We start from the raw sequence: 22,989 nt of genomic DNA, 5'->3' as shown, positions 1-22,989 counted from the left end.
CATCATTTGGAATCTGTACAGTATGTATAAACGTGGGTTTTTATCCGGATTTTTTTTTTTTTACATTTTCATTTTTTTTGGAACTTGAGAGAATGTTTTTGAACTGATTTTAATTTGTTGCCACAGGACTGGCTGTTTTATTAAAGGACCAATTGTGCCTTTTAGTTGAGTTTATGAAGCCATTTTGTTCTGTTGGTTTATGAGTTTTATGATGATCGGAGGACATTATATGTAGCGCCAACTGGTGATTGGGGACAGAATTTAATTGTGTACAGTAGTCTGTGTAAATACACGTACTAGTCACATAGTGGGTCTGAAAGAGAAGGTATGTATCTTTGTTAATCTGAACAATCAATTGAAATGTTTCTTTGTCTAGACAACGGATGTCACGAACATAAATGCATGCAAAGTTATCAATGTAAAGATTCAGCAGGTTTAAAATGTTTAATTTTAAAAACAGATCTCAGGTCCCTAATTCCTCATTACTAGCAATGCCAAATATACCAAACATAACTGCCTTATCCAGGAACAAAATAAGTTTGAAGTGTTTTCCATGTTTTTTTATTCAAAGTGAATCATGAAAAGGGGTTAATTTGATCTCTTGTGAGTGAGACGCAGGCTTTCTTTGTTCTGTTTCTAGTTTTCCCTTTTCTCTCCTTGTAGTGCAGATTACAGTGAACACATTCAGACATAAAAATCAGTGTTAAGGGAAAGATCGACGATCGATCTTCGTTTAATTTCTAAATCTCCCACTTGAGCTTACAAATCACTTATTTTTAAGTGCCTTTTTGTTTCAACACTTTCACATTTGCCGAACACTATATGCCTGAATTGTATTTATTAAATAAAAACCCCAAACAAATTTCCCCAATATTGTTACATGGGTCGTGTGTTTTTACTTCAGGGGAAGGGTGTTGGAAAGCCCAGTACTGTTGTCGACTGTGATGGTCTTATCAGTGTTTATGCCTTCACTCTCAGCTAGCCTTCACACCTGAAGGCTCTCCGCCTAATCTTTTAGAGATGTGCTACGCTTTACCCTCACTTGGCAGTTGGTCAAATCCTCATACTTTCAGGATGTCCTGTGTTGAAACATCAAATGTGGAACGTTATGTTCCTACTGTATATGGATGGTTGGATATCTCTGTCAGCGGATGTTCCTGTAAGTGTGTGCCATACGGCTAAGTATAGCGAGGCCTTCTGTTGGAAAACTGGAGAGTATTCTGACAGTGACTTAGGGTCAACCAGCAGCTTTTCTAGTCTGTAACTGACAGTTAAAGACACTTGCAGGCAATTGTGACAACCAAATTATATTTTATTTAATATTATTATCCACAACCACTATGCAGCATTACAGAAAAATTACAACTCAGTCTACATGTTATCTAAGAACATGTAATTTGTTCTAAGAAATAACAGGTGGCCAACAAGCAGTGAAGGTTTTCGGCTCCAAGGGATTTGGTATTCAAAAGAAGAATACTAAGAATAGTGAATGGGTTTGTGTCAATACAAAAATATCTCGAGAACTGATCACAAGAGAACCAAGTAGCACTGAAATTGTTCCTTCCTTGCACTCATTGTGTGAGTTGTGCTTGCGTCCCCCCCCCCCCCCCACACTTATCAAATACCTCGATATGATGTCTCAAAATATATCCCTTAGATTTTGTTTGTGTTATTTCTGTTGAAAAATTTAAACATTACCGCAGTACTTTACAAACTGTTCAAATGTCTGCATTTGGTTGGATGAGCTCATCGACTCTACTCTCCTTGCTCCCTACAGGTGATTGGTGACATCCGCCGCCCAATCACACACCGTCTTCCATGTCAAAGTTGTTAACCATCTCGCTAGACAACCCCCCCCTACCCCCACCCCCCCCCCCCCCCATCGGTTGAGCTCTTTACATGCAGATAGTTTCTTGGAGTCTTTACGAATTGAATGTCGTTGGATTACGGGAACGGAGAAAAGAGGACCGGGATTTAAATTTAGAGGATCGTCTGACAGCCTAAATCTTCGCGTTTGTTTGCTAAATACCAACTGCCTGGACGGGGTAGTCTCTTGATCTGTCCTTTTAGGGTTTTCCTGATGATCAGCATAAATGTTAGCTAGCATGCTAGATAGCTACTTTAGATATACCAGACCAACTACCCAAATCTTCCATCCATCCAATACGGTAAGTTGTTTTCCATCAAATATTGATATTATGGTCGTAATGGGCAAAAAGAAATCCGTGAAATTTGACTGGACGGTATTTAGGTAGCCAGCTTGTTGTTGGGTAGCTAGCTGTTATCGTAGCTATTTTCTGTAGTAGATATGTTGGTTTAATAGCAGCTTGATAGCTAGCTAGTAACTGGTTATAGCAGTCTAATGTTAATTTACACACTACACAACCACTCCACTAAGTCAATCCTCTTTCGAGCGTTTACGTGTATTTTGGCACGGTCGTTAAATGAATCCACCTGTTTTAAGTACTGCTCGCAAACTAGGTTGCGAACTAACGGAAGGTTTATGTTTTCATTGTTTTGCCGGATTTTAAGTTGTTTGCTTTCTCAAGCGGTCATATTAGCGACTGTAAATGTTTATAGGGTTGTTGAAAAAACATGACTGGTGTCGGTGTTTTAAGATGAACCCAGTCTGGTGTTTTGACAAATGTAAAAGTCATAAATATTTTTCCAGGTGGCTGTCCAGTGACTATTATCGTAGTCAAATTAGCTGTGGCTAATCTATTTGCACAGAATTTTGTTTAGTTGCTAGCTCAATACTGCCAGACCAAACTACGGTCAGTGGAGGAACCGGTGGTGTGTTGGTCGTGGTTGCATGTAGTCAACACTAAGCTATACCAAATCACTAAGTATTGAGTTTGTTAATCATTTAATTCACTACGTAGCAAATTTATACATTTCATACGCAACCTTTCTGCCATTTTGACCTGTGGATAGCCCATCCAGCCCATACTATCAATCACTTTTGTTTATTATTTACTATGTAAAATGAATGAGTGCAATGATACTAACTAGGAAATCTCACCTTTCTCTAACTACATGTACTTTGTGACATTTCCATGTAGGTTTTTATGAAGTGCTGTGCTACAATGGATGAAGAAGAGTGGAACCCTCTATACTTTATCCTGTTCGACCCTGGGTAATCTGCAATGGCTGCACTAGGTAAAGCACAAAAAAAAACGTTGATTTTGAGTGTGTTTGCCTAGTTGCCTGATTATTGAAACATTATATTCAATCACAAATACTTTTTTTTTTTTTTGTCTGCTGTATGTAAATCGGTAAAAGTTGAAAGACTTATTGTACCAGTAGAGGGCGTCATCGTCAAACAGAGAAGAAAATGAATTTCACTTCTGAAAAAGATTTCACTCGCAGCCAGGAAAAGTCTGGGCAGTTCAAACCAGTATTTGTAGAAGACTGATATTACCAAGCAGTGAACAAGTGAGGCTGTTTATGAAAAGGTATTAAGAAACAAAACGTTACTTAAACCTTTTTGTGAAATTCCTGATTGCTGGAATGATTCAAATAGAGCTCATTACATTTACTAACATACCACATCTACGTTTCACGATTATCTTATTATTCACCTTCTCGTCTAGGCCTACGTGTCGTCGAATATAACGCATTATTATATTAACAGTGGAGGTGTAGACAATATCGACCCATTACTGTGATTTTTTAGTATTAATTACATTTATCAATTACATTTAACGATTCACAGAGTAAACTACATACAATTTAATAGTGTTTTAATTCAGTCAGGTCTTGGGCGCGAGGGTGGTGGGTAAAGTGAATGGCACGGAATCTTTACATTTTATTGTAGACTCCACTCGCAATTAACTTTTAAGGAGTCGGTCGATTTAAACCCTACAATATATTAGTTGGATATCCAGGGCCAAAACAGATTTGTTGCATCAACGTTCAAATGCGAATAACACATTTGTTTTCTATTAGAATCAACGTAGTTATACGTTTATTACTAAAACGTGTCAATTCAATATATTGATCAAAACAATCATGTTTTCATATATTTTGGGACGTGGCCTATTACACGTTGTTTTGTACACCTTTTTGAGAAAATAGTCGTAGCAAATCTGTCTTATTATTATTATTATTATTTATACACAGCAATGTTTTACTATCCACTCATCTAATTGTATTAATTTATGTGTGTGTGTGGGGGGGGGCTTTCTATTAATGAAATGGACGCCCCCTTCCCCCACCACCGCGAACGCGCAAGCGCTCGGGACCTTGTGGGAATGGCTGTTCGACGAACGGGGGTTGGGCTGCTACGATCGAATTGGGCGTTAAAGAGTTTTTAATGTCCGCCATGTTGGCCATGGCGTACTGAACCACCGATAGGGAGCGGAGCATCGGAAAAAATAGTCCGAAAGAGAGCGACCAAGATCCGGGCCTTCCCGGCTCCGTTCGCGACGCCCTATATATAGCTTCAACCAGTCGAACCTTAGATTTCAGATCAACCGCACAGAATCATCCATGAAAACTCAACTCGAGGCCGTTGTGAATATTAGGAGAACTACGGATAGAGTTATATTGCATTTTGAACTGTAAAAATGAGTAAATTGTCGTTTCGGGCACGGGCGCTGGACGCTTCCAAGCCTCTACCCGTCTTCCGTTGTGAGGATTTACCCGACCTGCACGAATATGCATCAATTAACCGGGCAGTACCGCAGATGCCGACGGGGATGGAGAAGGAGGAGGAATCGGTATGCTTTAATAGTTCGACAATTTTCAAATAAACAATTTCCTAATTTTTACATTATACGAGGTGTCCCTCCTTTTTCTGCGCAAGTTTGCACAAAATGGCCGCCAGTTTTCTACCCAGAAACACGACGATTTAGGGGTGTAAACGAAATGCCAACAATACATTGTGCTACGTTTCAAAATCCTTAAGTGTCATTCTCTCTATTTATGATACAATATCCTGGTTGTATCGGTTTGTTTTTGCTGTGGATTGATTTCTGTGCACAAAGGGGTCACGTGATTCCAGTGAATCCGACATTTTGTTGACTGTCTTTGGGATGGGCCTTGTTAGCGTAATGGCAATAGACTAGTGCAAGGGGGAGCCAGTGATCTGAAGTTGTATCTGACCACAATGCCTGATCGGGTCGGAAAATGTCAACACTGGTTGGCCACCTTGCACACCTCTCATAGAACGACGAGTAATAATAACACGACCATCATATGAAATGACGTGTCAGTAGAACATTGTTTGAAATGACTAGTTATGCGGTATCAGATGCTTGACTTGCTCGTAGTTGCATCAAAAAAATGGAAAGATGTACGTAAATAGCCCAGTTGTCATAAATTGTGTCGGTTTCACGCTTGACCACCATAAATCATGACTTGTCCGCTTAAGTCTTTCTCCTCCTCGGTGACAAGCAGAAAGCTGCCTTCTGCATCATGACAGGGCTATTTTTTGACAGCGGTAGCTCTAGGTTTGAAACTTTTCTCCTGATTTGTGGTCATTTGTAAACGCATCGAGCCGGTTTCATTGGCTATCCCAACTCATTCAAGGACTCAAACAGATATCTTGTGTATCAAGGGGTTTGTAAACCCTCACTTCTTAAAAACATGTTGGTATATGGTCTGTTGTGATTCATTGATCTGTGTTAGCAACAAGGGGCCGTTGGACCAACTGTTTTAGCTTGATTTTAAACGTTCCACTACATGCGCTCCCCTGTCTGTGAACAGCTGAACTCTTAAAGACATGTGGCAATAAAGCACTTGCACGCAGAACATTATTTAAACTGGCAGTTTAACTGACAGTTAACCTGCTGTTACCCATGCACAGGGCTCATGTTACGATAGTTCTGATAGTTGTCTAGGAGTACGTTAACACTCCCATCAGCGCTTCTAACGGGGGCCAGCGTGGAGAGCCCAGACGGGTTCACAATTGTGTCAGCTGGGAGACATGCAGCATGGAGGGAGGGAGGGGGGGGGGGGGTGTCGATGCTCTCTTCACTAAGTCTGAGTTCCATTCACCCCGAAGTGCAGTGCAGTGCAGCGTTGCGTAATGCATGCGCCTCACAGCCATACGAAAATGAGATGAGAAAGGTGTTTTTAACTGCGTCAGTCACGCTGAGAAGGTGGAGGAGGTTTCAGTTTGCTCAGGATAGATCTGTCTGAAGCGACCAGGGCAGTGGTCTGTTCTGTATTTTAACGTAGGCTAGTGTAAACCGTGAAACACACTCCTCAGGTATGTAACAGGTCACCCGCGTCAACGAAGAGGTCGATTTTCGTTGGCGTTGTTGGTAGTGGTCGCGCTTGGCAAGTCGGAGGTCGAGCGTTCGAATCCCGCAAGTGGCAAACGATACCTTGTCGTGACTGAGCTTGGCTACGTCTGTTACGTAGCCGTCACACGAGTCATGAGTGATTGAACAAGTCTGTGTTGATGGTTTACACTTTGTTTACAGCTTGAAATACTTTTTCTTACCCATCTTTAGAATGTGTTCATGAATCGACATGATGACATGTTCCTTGTAGTCTGTCCAGGAGGAGGTTGAACTGAGAGGAGAATAATTCCTTCCACACATGCTGTTTGCGTTGGTCTAGACTCTGGGTTTACACTGGGTGAAGTTGAGGTCAGTGGTGTGTGTGTGTGTGTGTGTGTGTGCGTGCGCGCGCTGCTTGGTGGTAGTCCTGTTGTCTTTGTACGAGTGCCAGAACATGTTGTTCAGAGCTTGAGGCCACACACACACTGCTGGCTGTCAACAAGTCTCTCGCTGTGACTTACTTGTATTGGAATGAACAGCACGGTGTGTCACCTGTCTAAAGGTTTTCGCTGCTTCTAAGACTATCGCCAGCGAGCTTCTAGTGTCAACTAACCAAAATCGTACTGTTCCACTTACTCATTGGTCATAACCTCTTTCACATTCTCCAGCCTGTATCCGTTGGTGTGTCCAAACTAACCCACGTACTGTTCAGAAAGCGACTCGATCGGCTTTGCGTGAATGACCAAATACTTTTTATTGCCGCAGCAGTAGAACTTGGGTCTCGATGCTGTGCTGCAAAACCTGAAGCTATTGAATGCAAAACGAAGCCTTTCTTTCTGAACAGCCGTAATCAATGGAGTCGTAATGGGATAGTCAGTGCAGTGGCATGGTCCTCTCTGTGCGAGTTCTACAGACTGCACTGACCGCAAACCCTCTCCTCAGACCCTCTCGGCCTCGTCACCCCCCCACACACACACACACACACACACACACACACACACACACACTCCCCCACCTTCTCCTGGGGCTGTCCATCACACTAAGTGGCATTTACTGTGTCTGTGATGTTGGCTGACAGGCTGGAGGCCCGTGTGAGAGCTGGCATTGATATATGTGGTTATTCAGAAGGCTTTTTCAGGATGGTCTCTGTCTGAAGAATGCAGAGAGAGTCTGAGAGGAGGGGGGGGGGGAGGGGGGGTGTATTTGTAGACTCAGTCTACAAACAGAGAGTAGATGTATGCGTTTGTGAAAGTGTTATGTAAAGTTATTTTTTGATAATGTTACTGGCTTCAGGGTTCTTGTTTGTATTGCGCCGCAATCTAATGGGAGCATTACCATTGCCAGGGATGTAAACAAATGGAGTGTTTGAGTTTGGCAGCAGCGCACGTTCTCTCTCTCTCTCTCTCCCCCCCCCCCCCCCCCCGCGGGCTGTGACTGACTGATGATTTAGTTTCTCTCAGCGTAGACCGAGCGCTGCGCGTCAGCGTGTTCCTGCGCTCCGGAGGCATGATTCACCCACAGCCGACAAAACCATCTCAAGGTTACGCAAGACATCGTGTACAGGACAGAGGGCCAGAGACTGTTGTAGACTTTTTGAATAGAACCGGCTTTTGTAAACTGGAATGTGCCTTGGAGCAGTGCTGGGAAACGATGTACTGACGGAAGGATGGCCTTGGAGCGGAACGAGCAGAAGTTTGAGTTCAATTCTAGGAACACGGCAACAGTTCAGTTACGGAGAACGGTGACACTTTGAGGTCTGCGCAGTTATTGTTGTAGCTTTTCAGTTAAAGTTTGGTTTCGTCTCATGCTATCGCCTGAAAGAGGGAGTCTAGAACGTGAACACCCAGCCGGTTTAGAGTGCGGGAGGTATCCTGCTGTGAAGCGTGGGAAACAGGGGAATAACAGTCTTGGCCTGACTCCCTCCTCTCCTTCCCTCCTCTCCTTCCCTCCTCTCTCTTTATCCCTCCTCTTTCCCTCCTCTCTGTCTCTCCTCTCCTTCCCTCCTCTCTATTTATCCCTCCTCTTTCCCTCCTCTCCTTCCCTCCTCTCCTTCCCTCCTCTCCTTCCCTCCTCTCTCTTTCTCCTCTCTGTCTCTCCTCTCCTTCCCTCCTCTCCTTCCCTCCTCTCCTTCCCTCCTCTCCTTCCCTCCTCTCTCTTTATCTCCTCTCTTTCCCTCCTCTCCTTCCCTCCTCTCCTTTCCTCCTCTCCTTCCCTCCTCTCCTTCCCTCCTCTCTCTTTATCTCTCCTCTTTCCCTCCTCTCCTTCCCTCCTCTCCTTCCCTCCTCTCCTTCCCTCCTCTCTCTTTATCTCTCCTCTTTCCCTCCTCTCTGTCTCTCCTCTCCTTCCCTCCTCTCCTTCCCTCCTCTCTCTTTATCTCTCCTCTTTCCCTCCTCTCTGTCTCTCCTCTCCTTCCCTCCTCTCCTTCCCTCCTCTCTCTTTATCTCTCCTCTTTCCCTCCTCTCTGTCTCTCCTCTCCTTCCCTCCTCTCCTTCCCTCCTCTCCTTCCCTCCTCTCCTTCCCTCCTCTCCTTCCCTCCTCTGTGCAGAAGACAAGACAAGTTTCATGTAGCACAAACACAGACATGCACAATCAGGCTTTAACAAGGCTTGTAGAACTCCACTGGTTCCTTCTTCCTTTTTCATGTCGCCCACATCCTCCTTCTCTGAGGGCAGGAGTGGTGGGGCGTGTTTGTGTGTCTGGGAGACACTCTGCGTGTGCCCGGAGGGTTTTCCCCGTGGTCGGGATCGCTCTCGGGCTGCAGCCAGGTGTCTGATGTCAGGCTGACCGCTGAGCAAACACCTGCAGGTCTCCGACCACAGAGAGACTGTACACACACACTTACCTCTCTGACACCACACACACACACACACACACACAGAAGTCTGGCCCTTGCTGGGTTGCTGCCAGGCTGCCAGTGGCAGTGTGCTCGAGTCTGAGCCCGGGACCTTTTCTACCGCTAGCTGAGGGCCTTCAGAGAGCCACTCTCACGGCCAGCCAGCCTTCCGGCACATTCCCCCACGGATCTGCTTGGCTCGCGTCACACTGGTGGTGGAAAAAACACACACACACATTAATCTAATATACACACAGTATTCCTTGCCCTAATATAATATACACACAGTATTCCTTGCCCTATCAGCCTCCAAGGACTCACAAGCCCTTTTCCGTGGTCCAGCTCCTTGTGTCTGTTCCGGAGCGGACGTTTGTTCGCTATCCTAAACAACCTAGCAGTTGTTGTTCAGCTGAAAAGACGAGCCTAACTACCAGGTGCCACGCCCCCGGCCCGCTACCTGGATGATCTCCACAGATGGAGCTTGATTGTTGTTTGAGCCGCTAGCGGAATGCAACCCCTGCGTAAGCCGGCGTTTATCTGGAGTCGCGATCTCCGCCCGTGTGGTGTGTCGGGGAGTAGCGTCACTTGACAGGCGGTCCCTGAACAGGAGCTGGTCCTCACAAGCCCTGCTGAGGTGTCAGCGAGTGATGGATCTGCCGCCGTCTGTTAGTTATTTTTCTCTCTGGAACGAGTGGGCCGAGGAATGGCTGAACCCAGTCACCCTGGTGCGTGAAGCATCACTGCTGGAGGAGCTGAAGTCGTGTCACCTTGTCTCTCTTGTCAGTCTCTCAGAACACACGCACACATGGTCGTCTTGCTGCGCACTTGGATCACATGGCGAGGTTGTCATACCCTTGTACTCACCCTCTGACTCTCTCCCCCCCCTCTCTTTCTCCCCCCTCTCCTCTGTGTCTCCCCCTCCGTCTGGCTCCCCCCCCCTCCCTGCTCTCCTGCAGGAGCACCATCTCCAGAGGGCCATCTCTGCTCAGCAGGTGTATGGGGAGAAGAGGGACAGCATGGTGATCCCCGTCCCCGAGGCGGAGAGCAACATCGCCTACTACGAGTCCCTCTACCCCGGGGACTTCAAGATGCCAAAGCAGCTCATTCACATACAGCGTGAGTACACCTGCCCTCCCTCCCTCCCTCCATCGCCCCCACCTGCCTCTGTCTGTCAGCTTCTAGGCCCTCTACGTCTAGGCTGCATGCCGGTGTGCTCGACTGAAGATGCCCCGTCCGGAAGGATACCGGTTAAGGGGTGGGGGGTCTTGATTCTGACCTGAACCAGGCTGCTGTGTCTGGGACAGTAGTGTCTCTCTCTAGTGTCTCTCTCCCGGGGTTAGTCTAACTGCCAGGCCACAACCGGAGTTGCTGTATTATAGCTGTCTCATGACTGTATATAAAACAGTGTTGTAGGTGTGGGCTGTTGGAAATGGTTTGTTTGTGTAGTTCTCTTTTGAGGCTCAGGGATTTGGATGAGTCCCTGCCCAGGTAAACAGTCTGGCTGCTGGCTGTCCAGCTGGGCTTGGATAAGGGCCTGAGTGGAGCTGAGCTTATCTGACATGGAAATCAGTATCCCAAAGTTAATTCCTCAAAGTCACCTAGGATGTGGGCGCCAGCTCCTGGCCAGATCTGGTCCTGTCCTGAAATGTTGCCTAATTAGCCACGTATCCATCCAGTGTCCACCCGCTTGACAGGTCGTCTTGCTGCAGTGATGTTAGGTGTGCTGTTTTCTCTCCTGGTGCTGGAGATGTGTTGTGAGATAGGATTTTCCATCTGTCCTTTACTCTTCTTCTTCGTCATTGTTAAGAGACCACGTTCAGCCTTTAAACGGTTTGTTAATGGATCGTGTGTCATTTCTCCAGCAGTGCTCTCTTCTGGTGACAGGAGCAGGGGTAACTCTTCCTGCTGGAGGCACAGTGTGACTGTCACTCTCACAGAGTCCAGAGCCCCTGTCAGCCCCGACGCTAATGCACCGAGCCCTTCTTGACGAGGAAGCGCAGTTAGTTTTGAATTCCCCTCACCCTCCCTGCCACGCCATCTGCCCAGGGGCTAGCTACAATCTCAGGCCCAATCTCAATTTGGAAAATGGCACTTTAATTGAGTCTCTTAATTGCGGTGAGGCCAGTGAGGCGTGGGCCTGCCGTGGTGCAGGTTGAAGAAACCGCGGCGCCTCATCCAGACCTGCAGATGCAGAACTGGGGAGACAAGGCTCCAGGTGGCGGCCATCTTGGCGGCGGCCATCTTGGCGGCGGCCATCTTGGCGGCGGCCATCTTGGTTGGCAGATCTGAGTTGGAGCCTTCTTTGCTGATTGTGACGTGCACCCCCATACTCTTAACTTGTGGTGTGTGTTTGTTGGTAAACATGGCGGATGTGTTTGTTTCATTGGGGGATGAGTGTAGCTCCTTGAGGTTTAGGTTGGTTGAGGGGCAGTTCTATGGGCATATGTGAAGCCCTCTGTGACATGCTTGCATGTAAAATACATTTGATTTGATTTGGTAGAGCGTTCAAGATTGAGGCTGCAGGTTCAAATCCCTCCTGGGTGTTTCTTTAGAACAAAGCGTCTCCTAAATAGGGATTTGAAATGATTTCACTATCGAATAGTGTCCGAAAAGAATTTAGAATATCCGGATAATCTATATTTATTAATGCGGTTCCATTATGTAATGACATGACGGAAAGCATAAAGTTAACACATGAATCACAACACATTCTGGCAATAATTGTGACTGTTAAGCTGGTAGATTAAATAAGGATTAAATAAAGAGAACTATTGAAAGATCAATTTATTAACATGATGAAAAGACAATGAACTTGAAAAACCGCTGCGTCAGACGTTTGGACTTAAACTTGGCGGAATAGCGCTTAGCCTATTTGTGAAATAAAAAGTTTAAAAAATACATTGCACAAAATTAAACACATTGGGTAGGCTATCCTCGATAAAAACGAAAGACACATTTAGAAATATTGCATATTAACTTGGAGTCAATATGTGAGCAGGCCGGCGTAGGAAAGACTGCAGGACCTGAGGTTACGAGGCACTGCTAAGCCAGGACACTAAGCTTCTTGTAGTGCCAAATGAAACTAAACGAGACTCGCAGCAGAACGCAGGGTCATGTAGCCTACCTTTTTGGATTGTTTTCATCATTTCTAACGTCACAACTATTAGAATTCATGACAAGGGTTTTTCATTAAAAGTGCAGTCTCTACAGCAGTGTCTTACTGGCGAGTTCAAATGATACATGAACCCCCAAAGGAGAGATGTGATTGGCTTGTGTATCTAAAATGGAGCTGTAAACTGACCAATGGCTCCATCAGGGAAAATTGGACACTAAAGTATCTGATGATAGACTTCTGATTCTGCCTTTTTAAAATGTTGACTCCCTTCTTCTCTCCCCTCGTCATCCATCCCTCCCTCCCCCTCTTCTCTCTCTCTTTCCCTCCCTCCCCCTCTTCCTGTCTCTTTCTCTCCCTCGCTCCCCTCCCTCCCCCTCTTCTCTCTCTCTCTTTCCCTCCCTCCCCCTCTTCTCTCTCTTTCCCTCCCTCCCCCTCTTCCCTGTCTCTTTCCCTCCCTCCCTCCCCCTCTTCCCTGTCTCTTTCCCTCCCTCCCTCGCTCCCCCTCTTTCCCTCGCTCCCCCTCTTCCCTCTCTCTTTCCCTCCCTCCCTCCCCCTTACCTGTCTCTTTCCCTCCCTCCCTCCCTCCCCCTCTTCCCTCTCTCGTTCCCTCCCTCGCTCCCTCCCTCCCCCTCTTCCCTCTCTCTTTCCCTCCCTCCCTCCCCCTCTTCCCTGTCTCTTTCCCTCCCTCCCTCCCTCCCCCTCTTCCCTCTCTCGTTCCCTCCCTCCCCCTCTTCCCTCTCTCGTTCCCTCCCTCCCCCTCTTCCCTCTCTCTTTCCCTTCCTCCCTCCCCCTCTTCCCTGTCTCTTCCCTCCTTCCCTCCCTCTTCCCTGTCTCTCTCCCTCCCTCGCTCCCCTCTTCCCTCTCTCTTTCCCTTCCTCCCTCCCCCTCTTCCGTCTCTTCCCTCCCTCCCTCTTCCCTCTCTCGTTCCCTCCCTCCCCCTCCCTCGCTCCCTCCCTCCCACTCTTCCCTCTCTCTTTCCCTTCCTCCCTCCCCCTCTTCCCTCCCTCCCTCCCTCTTCCCTGTCTCTCTCTCTCCCTCCCTCGCTCCCTGCAGCTTTCAGCCTGGACACAGAGCAGCCAGACTACGACCTGGATACGGAGGACGAGGCGTTTGTGACCAAGCTGAAGAAGAAGATGGAGATCACCTTCCTGCAGTTTGAGGAGATGATCGACCGTCTGGAGAAGGGCAGCGGCCAGCAGGTGAGCCTGTCCCCCACACACACACACCAAACACACACACACTCACACAGCTAAATACACACACCTGTCCTGTACACACCCACCATACTTACACAGTCACTCAACAACGGAAAACAACAATTTGTAAATACAACCTCCCCTCCCTCACTTCCCACACTCCTCCTCCCGCCCATCTGTTCTCCTTTACCTCCTCCCCTCCTCCTCCTCCTGCCTTCCTCTCCTCCTCCTGCCTTCCTCTCCTCCTCCTGCCTTCCTCTCCTCCTCCTGCCCTCCTTCTCCCTCCTCCTGCCTTCCTCTCCTCCTCCTCTCTTCCTCCGGTCCTTGCCCTCCTCCTGCCTTCCTCTCCTCCCCTCCTCCTGCCCTCCTCTCCTCCCCTCCTCCTGCCCTCCTCTCCTCCCCTCCTCCTGCCTTCCTCTCCTCCCCTCCTCCTCCTCCCCTCCTGCCCTCCTCCCCTCCTCCTCCTCCCCTCCTCCTCCTCCCCTCCTGCCCTCCTCCCCTCCTGCCCTCCTCTCCTCCTGCCCTCCTCCCCTCCTCCTCCCCTCCTCCCCTCCTCCCCTCCTCCTCCTCTCCTCCTCCTCCCCTCCTCCTCCTCCTCCCCTCTCCTCCTCCTCCCCTCCTCCTCTCCTCTCCTCCTCCCCTCCTCCTCCTCTCCTCCCCTCCTCCTCCTCCTCTCCTCCCCTCCTCCCCCCAGCTGGTGAGCCTGCAGGAGGCTAAGCTCCTGCTGAAGGAGGATGATGAGCTCATCCAGGAAGTGTTTGACTACTGGAGCCGCAAAAGGAAGTCCTGTCAGAGCGGCACACTGCACCCCAGCGTGAAGCAGGAGAGGAGGGACGGATCCAGCACCAGCGACCCCTACGTGGCCTTCCGCCGCCGCACAGAGAAGATGCAGACCAGGAAGGTGAGTGGTCAGCCAATTAGCCAATCAGCTACACAATTAGACGGACAGCAATCCCCAGGAGCAGTGGCAACTCTGGTTCTGTCGGAACACTCTGAGAATGTGATTGGATTCTAATTTATTTTGTGGCTACAAAAAAAAAAAAATCTTGTCAAATGTGATTTTCTTTCTGTGAGGTTAGAGGTTTTAGACCATGTAATTTCCTGGTCTGGTTCTGATGAGTAACCGCGTGTCGTTTTACCTTCGACAGAACCGCAAGAACGACGAGGCGTCGTACGAGAAAATGCTGAAGCTGCGGAGGGACCTGAGTCGAGCCGTCACCATCCTGGAGATGATCAAGAGGAGGGAGAAGAGCAAGAGAGAGCTGCTGCACCTCACGCTGGAGGTGGTGGAGAAGAGGTGAGGACGTGTGGTAGACCAGCTGCCTCGTCTGGCTGGTTAGACCAGATGTGTGGTTGGGCTGGTTAGACCAGTTACACCAGCTGTGTGGTCAGGCTGGTTTGACCAGCTGTGTCATCAGGCTGGTTAGACCAGCTGTGTCGTCAGGCTGGTTAGACCAGCTGTGCCGTCAGGCTGGTTAGACCAGCTGTGCCGTCAGGCGGGTTAGACCAGCTGTGCCGTCAGGCGGGTTAGACCAGCTGTGCCGTCAGGCTGGTTAGACCAGCTGTGCCGTCAGGCTGGTTAGACCAGCTGTGCCGTCAGGCTGGTTAGACCAGCTGTGTCGTCTGGCTGGTCACTCTGTGAGACAGCAGCAGCGGAACATTTAGCAGACTGACTTTGTTAGCCAGACGGGAGTGGATCGTCTCCTTAGAAACCCATTGCAAACCCTGGACATCCTGATGTGGTCAGGTGGTTAGCAGATGATGTCATCACGCCAGGCTGCGTCCGGTGCGGTGGGCCTGGGTATTGATGTGATAGGGAGAGGCTCCATGCACAGTCATAAAAACACTTAACGTCCGCTAAGTACAGGACCTAAATCCAGCCGGCCTTCTCGCCAAATGAAAATGCTCGATCGTAACTTTCAAGTGGTGCTTTGGATGATCGCCCCGGCGCTCGACGGCGCGCTCCCGGGCGCTTGGCTGCTGGTGCTGACCCACTCTGTCCCCTTCTCCAGGAACGGCATGGCAGACTTTGGCGGTGAGATCATGGCGGAGGTGCTGGCCCAGCGAGCGCTGGCCAAGCCGGCCTACTCCGTCCCCCTGGTGCCCCTGACCAACAGCAACCAGTACCGACACCAGGACCACATGGACCTCAAAGACTACAAGTCCAAGGTACGCTGGTGCCAGGGAGGAGTCTTCACAGGGTGTACTGAGGGTTGAAGAAAGGATGGATGGATGGATGGATGGATGAGTGGATGGATGTAGATCTGGATGGATTAGCAGATTGATAGATGTAGATCTGTATGGATTAGCAGATTGATAGATGTAGATTTGTATGGATTAGCAGATTGATAGATGTAGATCTGTATGGATTAGCAGATTGATAGATGTAGATCTGTATGGATTAGCAGATTGATAGATGTAGATCTGTATGGATTAGCAGATTGATAGATGTAGATCTGTATGGATTAGCAGATTGATAGATGTAGATCTGTATGGATTAGCAGATTGATAGATGTAGATTTGTATGGATTAGCAGATTGATGGATGCAGATCTGTATGGATGCTTATGTGTTGAATCAGAACTTAACCTTCACCACCCCTCTTTCCTATGACGTCTCACCCATGTCCGACTGAATATAAAACACTGGACGTACTGGTAGTTTCTAGCTTCTAACCTGTGTAGTGCTGTGCTGCACTTACCTGCTGCACTTATTCTAATGCACCACATGCACGTCTCTTCTGCTGTAAGTGTCCGCTAGTACACTAGTACGCTAGTTTAGACTAATGTGAATGTCTGGAAGACGTGAGGCCCTAAAGATGTGTTCCTCCCGTCTCACTGCTGCTCTAAAAGTGTTAGAAACGCTGTCAGCTCATACGCTCTGGGGGATATGCGTTCAGATTGGAAAAGCAGCTTGATTGGATTTCTGTTTGTGGTTGGGTCCAGTGATTGGTGCTGGTACTAAAACACCCCCTCTGCCCTCCCCCCCCCCCCCCCCCCAGCCTGAGAAGACAGAGGTCGTCCGTCAGAAGAGGAAATACGAGAAGAAGCCCAAAGTGTTGCCGCTGTCGTCTGGGGCCGCACACCACGCAGGGCCCTCGGTGTTCAACCCTAAAGACCTGAACCAGTACGACTTCCCCAGCTCTGACGACGAGCCCTACTCCCAGGTACGCCTTCACCCCGCTCTGCTGGTTTCTCTGTCTCTGTCACGGTCTCTTCCTGTCCCGCCCTCTGTCACTGTATGTCTCTCTATCACTACCCCTCTCTGTGACCGCGTCTCTCCTTCTCTCTTTTCCCCTGTCGTCGTCTCTCCTCTATTAGTCTCTCTCCCTCTCTCTGTGACCCTCTATCGGGTGACTGGATATAGGCCTACTGCCATATCGCTCACAGCCATCCAAGATGTCAAGCTAAACTCAAGTGCTTGTGGAACTGGGGAGGGGGGTAGGGGGGGGAGTGCATAGCGAGCAGCCAAAACACGAAGCATACATTGTGAAAACCAAATAAGTTCCAAAGGGAAGAACCATAAGAGCATGCTAGTTAAACAAGTTACAACAGTTTCCCTGCTGTAAATCACCTGACCTCCCTCTGACCTCTGACCTGCAGATGCACTCTGGCTCGTCCGAGGCCGAGGAGGAGAACGACCCAGACGGTGCCTACGCCTTCCGCAGGAAAGCAGGCTGCCAATACTACACTGTGAGTGGCCAATGCTGCCAAGTAACCAATAGGAGAGTAGCTCAGACTGTGTGTGTGTGTGTGTGTGTGTAGCGTGTGTGCGTGAGCGGTCTGGTCCTGTGTGTCCCGGCAGGCCCGGTCGGAGCGGGGCGGCAGCTGGCCGTGGTGCGGCCCGGCGGAGGGGGGCCCGGGGGACAAGCGGTACCGCTACTGCCTCACCACGCTCACCGTGCCTCGACGGTGCCTGGGCATGGCCCGGCGACGCCAGGGTAGAGGGGGCAGGTAAGCTGAGGGGGGAGGAGGAGGGAGGTAGACCCCTGGAGAGCGAAGGTGACGAGAGGGGCTAGGGGTGACTGGAGGGGGGAGGTAGGCTACGGGGGGGGGCGTAATTCACTGAGAAGAGTGAGGTAGGGTAGGGGGAAGCGGGATATCATCAGACGGGTGTCAGACACATGCCTCTCTAGATGAGTGACTGCCGTCACGCCAACTAGAGCTGAGTTTACAGAGAGCCCCCCCCCCCCAGCCTGTCTGTCTGTCAGCAGCAGCTCTAACCTCTCCTCCCCCCTCCCTCCTCCCTCCCTCCCCCTCCCTTCCAGGGTTCTGCTCGACAGGGCACACACGGACTACGACAGCATATTTCACGGTCTGGATCCGGAAATCCTCGACCGGCCTCCCCTCTCTCCAGTCCACAAGTTCTCCAGTACCTCAGAAACAAATACCTCGGACCGACCTTCGTCAAACTCTTCCTCCTCCCCCTCCCCCACCTCGGACCTCAGTCAGTTACTCTTGAATATAAAAGCGTGTCGCTGGAGGCACTTTAGGCCACGGACACTACCACTGCACCACCTAGACAATGCAGACCCGCTCTTTAGGAGGCTGAGCCGCGGTTTGATTCGATCAACATCCTCTACCTTTGGGGCCCAGGCGGGAGGGGCTGCTTCTCAGGGGAGAGGAGCTCCTGTTCCCACCCCTGTCTCCGGTGAGTGGTTCTCCTTCTCTCAATCTGTGTCTCCTCTTTTTCTCCTCTCTGTTATTCCCTCTCTCTCACTGTCTTTTCTCTGTCTGTCTGTCTGTCTCTCTTTCTCCTTCTCTGTCATTCTGTCTCTTTCAATCATTATCTCTCTTTCTCTCCTCTCTGGCCTTAACACATGCACTCACTCATTCACATGTGACTCGACCTGTTTGGTTAGAAGTAGCGATTTGCTGGGAAATGGCTCTCTTCTGACTGTCGTGAAAATTGTTTGAGAAATGTAATTGCGAAGTCTCCATGCATGAAATGATTCAGGTCGTTTACGTCTCGTATCGATTCCCCCTCACATCTCCCAGACCTGAGTGTGTGTGTGTGTGGTGTGTGTGTGACGTGTGTGTGACGTGCGTGTGTGTGCTGGCCTCAAACACATTTATTTTTCTCTCAGAATTTCCGAAGAGAGAAGTGGTTATAAAGCGTGGTCCCTTACTTATTTTTTTTCCTCTTCTCTTCTGAATTCTGATGACCAAACAGGGGTTATTTTGCATTCACAAGGCATAACATTTCCCCTTTGACAGCCAGTCAATTAAGAACGGCCATTTGATAAATACATTCATAAGATGCATGGGTTTAGTCGGTGTGTGGGGGAGGGGGCTCTCTGCTCTGAATATCAAACAAACCAGACACACACACACATGTAAATGTCAGAAACTGCTTCTGTAGTAGTGCGGCACAGACTGGGCCAGTCTTAGAACCTTGCAGCAGTTCGGTAGCCGAGCACTCGCGCATTCCAACGCTGGTCCAGGTAGGAGAGAGTGCTGTTCATCCATCTGCAGATCCATCTCGCGTTTGAAACCAAGCCAGTCGAGGAACAAGGTCTAGCTGTCCTGTTGGGGTGCCTGTGGGTACGTAAGAAGAGCATGCCCCCTGGTGGTGAACTAACCACCCCCCTGACTGGGCTCCCCTCACCGCCCAGACCTACATGGGGAGCTGGGTTTGAGATGTCACAGTGTGTGTGGCCAGCGTGTTTATCTGTGTGTGTGTGTGTGTTGCCAGTGTTCACAGCCCAGCAGTACCAGCAGCACCAGGAGCAGCTAGCTCAGATGCAGCAGCAGCAGAAAGAACAGATGCAGCAACAGCAGCAGGCTAACAGGACCTCCACCACCAACAGCACACAGGTCAGACACCTGCCTCTCTCTGGCCCTGACTCTCTACCTCTCTCTCTCTAACTCTGTCTGCCTCTATCTGGCCCTGACTCTTTACCTCTCTAACTCTGTCTGCCTCTTATCTGGCCCTAACTCTCTACCTCTCTCTCTCTAACTCTGTCTGCCTCTATCTCTGGCCCTGACTCTACCGCTCTCTCTACCTCTCTCTCTAACTCTGTCTGCCTCTATCTGGCCCTAACTCTCTACCTCTCTCTCTCTAACTCTGTCTGCCTCTATCTCTGGCCCTGACTCTACCGCTCTCTCTACCTCTCTCTCTAACTCTGTCTGCCTCTATCTGGCCCTGACTCTCTACCTCTCTCTCTCTAACTCTGTCTGCCTCTATCTCTGGCCCTGACTCTACCGCTCTCTCTACCTCTCTCTCTAACTCTGTCTGCCTCTATCTGGCCCTGACTCTCTACCTCTCTCTCTCTAACTCTGTCTGCCTCTATCTCTGGCCCTGACTCTCTACCCCTCTCTCTCTAACTTGCCGAGCTTGCTGTTAACAGCTGTACTCTCTCTCTCTCTCTCTCTCTCTCTCTCTCTCTCTCTCTCTCTCTCTCTCTCTCTCTCTCTCTCTCTTTCCCTTCCCCAGGGTCTGGTGTCTAAGACGTTAGACTCGGCCAGCGCCCAGTTCGCAGCCTCGGCCCTGGTCTCCACAGACCAGCTGCTGACCCTCAAGACCAAGGAGGAGGGGCTTCTGGGAACTGGAGTCAACGGAGTCCTCTCGCCCTCAGGTAGGACAGCAGCGCTGCCGACTTCTGAACTACCTCAGGAGGCTCTTGTATCGAAAAGCAAATCTGGTGGAGTCTTGGCGACGGTGGGAAATGGAGCGTAACTTTTTACTAGAGTTTCACCATTCTCTCCGCATCTGTCTCACGCGCACGCACACACGCACACACTGAGCTTGGCTATCATCAATTTGCTCGAGCCTTCTCTGGCGTTGAAACATAAGCAGTGGGGAAGCTTCTGGAAGGGCAGTGATGCATGACTTCAGTCATCTGATCCATGTGTGTGTAAAGATAATGACAGCTTATTGATGTGTAGGACTTAGTGGTCCAGCTGGTAAACAACCACAAACAACTTCCATCCCCTCAACTTTGTCACTCACCAACAACCAATCAGATGAGTTTTACAACGTGGAACGCTTCTACCCCCCCCCCCCTCCTCCTCCTCCAGGTGTCTACAAGGGCCTGCACCTCTCCAGCACGCCCTCCCCCACATTCCTCCACCCCTCTTCTGCGGTCGCCCATAGCAACAACAACGGCACCCCCCACCCCCTCTCCTCCACCACCACTCAGGTTCTGACGGGGAACGGCAGCAACCTCCGTCTGAGCGCCAGCGCCGCCAACGCCGCCGCCGCCGCCCTCAGCAAGCGGCACCACATCCCCCGGGCGCTCAGCGCCGTGTCCACATCCGCCTTAAAGCTGGCCGCCAGCGCCAACTGTCAGATGCCCAAGGTCACCGCGGCCACGGGCGGCCTGGAGATGGGGCCCAGGTGAGGGGGGGAGGGGGCGTGTTTTGTGTTCAGGGTGGTTAGTCGTGGTTAGAAGGTGGTCATCTCTTATGCAGGGGGTCAGATGGCTGAGCGGTTAAGGAATCGGGCAATTCATCAGAAGGTTGCTGGTTCGATTCCCAGCCGTGCCAAATGACGTTGTGTCCTTGGGCAAGGCACTTCACCCTACTTGCCTCGGGGGAATTCCCACTGTACTTTACTTACTGTAAGTCACTCTGGATAAGAGTGTCTGCTAAATGACTACATGTAAATGTCTAAATGTGATGTCTCTCTGTCTACAGGGAGAGTCTGGACCAAGACAAGCCACCCCTCAACAGCCTAACAGACAACACAGTGGCCATGGAGGTGACGTAGCCCCGCCCCCCACCCCGAGACAGCTGGGACCCTGGGGGGGAGGGGGCGGGGCCAGGTCAGGTGCTATGCATTGTCAGAGAGAGAGACGCGTTGGATGCAAGAGGCGGCGGGAAATGGGCGAGGCACGCTGTTTCCGTGGCAACCGGGGTGGGTGGAGGGGGGGGGGGGGGAACTTAATTGCAATGCTCGTCTTGTATACACACACACACACAAAATTCTGCCCACCTCCCCCCTCCTCCTCTTCCCTAATTTGTTTTTGTTTATAAGAGATATCAATGTCTGTAAATTATGAATATTGCAATTATATGTACAGTACTGCATATTTGTAATGCCCCCAAACCCCTTGTGTACATGACATGACTTGAATACAGAATTTGTTCATTTGTGATGTTTTTGCACTTGGGATGAAATTAAAAAGAAGAAGAAGAAAAAAAAAAAAAAAGCGACATACTGGCAGTGGTGTGAGTCAAGCACATCATGGGTGTTACCACCGGGGTGGACCCTCCCGTTTGATCTATTTATTGTGCCGTGTTTACAAAAAAAAAAACTGAAACAATTTTGTTTCTTTTACCTTGTTTGTTTTTTTTGTACGTTGGACCCTCATTGGCTCCCGTGCTGTAGTCAGCGTGTAGATGTGATGGATCTGAACCTGTCGTTTTGTACGTGGTGAACACTGGCGGGCTCTCAATAGGTGGGTTATGTGGAGTCTGTCAGTGTTGGAGTGTGTACACAGGGGGGGGGGGGGGGTGGAGAGGGGAGGTTTGGTGAAGTTCTTAACGGTTTGTCAGTGAGTAATCATTATTGCGACGATCTTCCATTCAAATAGTTCTGGAGACCAGTAACCACACAGGATGTCTCTCTTCAGAAGTTATGCAGCTTCTGAACGATCTAAGCACTTTTTCTTTTCTTTTTTCTTATAATTCTTTCGATGATTCCCCTGCACCCCCACACATTTTGTGAAAGAAATCGAGTTATTTTTGTATCCCCTTCCTTTGGATAATGATTGTATGTTCCTTATAGAAAGACTTCATTCTATTGTTACTTGTTGAACCAAACAAACACAAAAAAAACAAACTGTAAGGGAGAATAATGCAGTAAACATTCTACATTTTTATCATTCCAATTTATACTTAATGAAAAAGAACATGTATTTAACAAAAACAATAAATCGTTATTTTATTTATTTTTTTCGATTTTTCCAGAAGGCTGCAAGACCTTGAAACAGAAAATAAAGTTTCTTGGTGCCTTTCTCTGGAGCGAGGGGGAAAAAATAAAGAGAATAAATAAAACATGAGCTCTCTTCTGTGAAGAGTTTGGTACTGAACAAGACTACGTATAGATTGATGTTGTCTGTACCACATCCTGAACGCCTGTTCCTGTGGCCTGATTGGTTCATGAGGTTTGCTTTTGTAAACCCCACATTGAAAGATGGATAAAAAAAATATATAAAAAGAGACACATCAAATCAATACAAGAAATAAAACAAACCTCCAGGGCATTATTGTGTTTGGAACAGCATGTCTCTTGTGTTATTTTGTGTGTGTGTGTCATGTTAGCTAAGATGTGGATTTAACCATGAAACCTCAACCAGGAAGTGGAGGGTTTTATTTAGTAGGAACAAGGAAGGGTTCAGAACACTTTTCTGACCTTCTCAGAACACAAAGCCTGATGCACAAAGAAGAAACGTGTTGGAAAGGCGTTGCTATGGCAGCATAACCTTGCTCAACACGTACACATCCATTATAAAGGTTCATGAATGGCAGGTTGTGTGCACTGACTAAATCGACCAAGTTTGAGTTCTTAAGAAAGGCAGTTTTTTTCACTGTGACTTGTTGACAGGTAGAAGTGGTCTTGCTGCTGAAGTTGAAATGTGTACAAAGGTTCAACCTAAGAAAGTACATTGTAC

At 49.0% G+C, this 22,989-nt stretch overlaps 1 protein-coding gene across 4 annotated transcripts; it reads left to right on the top strand.

Moving 5' to 3' along the window:
- The first annotated feature begins 1,886 nt into the window (after window positions 1-1,886).
- Window positions 1,887-22,596, top strand: LOC146271968 (enhancer of polycomb homolog 1-like). Of its 4 annotated transcripts, XM_084707282.1 has the most exons (16): window positions 1,887-2,168; window positions 3,063-3,159; window positions 10,020-10,179; window positions 13,232-13,377; window positions 14,069-14,275; window positions 14,523-14,671; window positions 15,387-15,543; window positions 16,375-16,539; window positions 16,976-17,065; window positions 17,178-17,326; window positions 17,641-18,023; window positions 19,068-19,189; window positions 19,809-19,950; window positions 20,393-20,711; window positions 21,011-21,774; window positions 22,286-22,596. In XM_084707282.1, the coding sequence occupies exons 3-15, from the start codon at window positions 10,080-10,082 to the stop codon at window positions 21,081-21,083; spliced, it is 2,202 nt and encodes a 733-aa protein (XP_084563408.1). In that variant the 5' UTR covers window positions 1,887-2,168; window positions 3,063-3,159; window positions 10,020-10,079; the 3' UTR covers window positions 21,084-21,774; window positions 22,286-22,596. The 4 variants fall into 4 exon arrangements, with proteins under 4 accessions (XP_084563408.1, XP_084563406.1, XP_084563409.1 ...); XM_084707280.1 differs by lacking the exons at window positions 1,887-2,168; window positions 3,063-3,159 and adding an exon at window positions 4,233-4,721; XM_084707283.1 differs by lacking the exons at window positions 1,887-2,168; window positions 3,063-3,159 and adding an exon at window positions 6,374-6,599.
- The last annotated feature ends 393 nt before the right edge of the window (window positions 22,597-22,989 follow it).

This window comes from Hypomesus nipponensis, chromosome 10 (assembly GCF_054491055.1).
Source record: "Hypomesus nipponensis isolate SF chromosome 10, ASM5449105v1, whole genome shotgun sequence".
NCBI classification, from domain to species: Eukaryota; Metazoa; Chordata; class Actinopteri; order Osmeriformes; family Osmeridae; genus Hypomesus; species Hypomesus nipponensis.
This window is presented reverse-complemented; position numbering and strand designations above follow the sequence as displayed.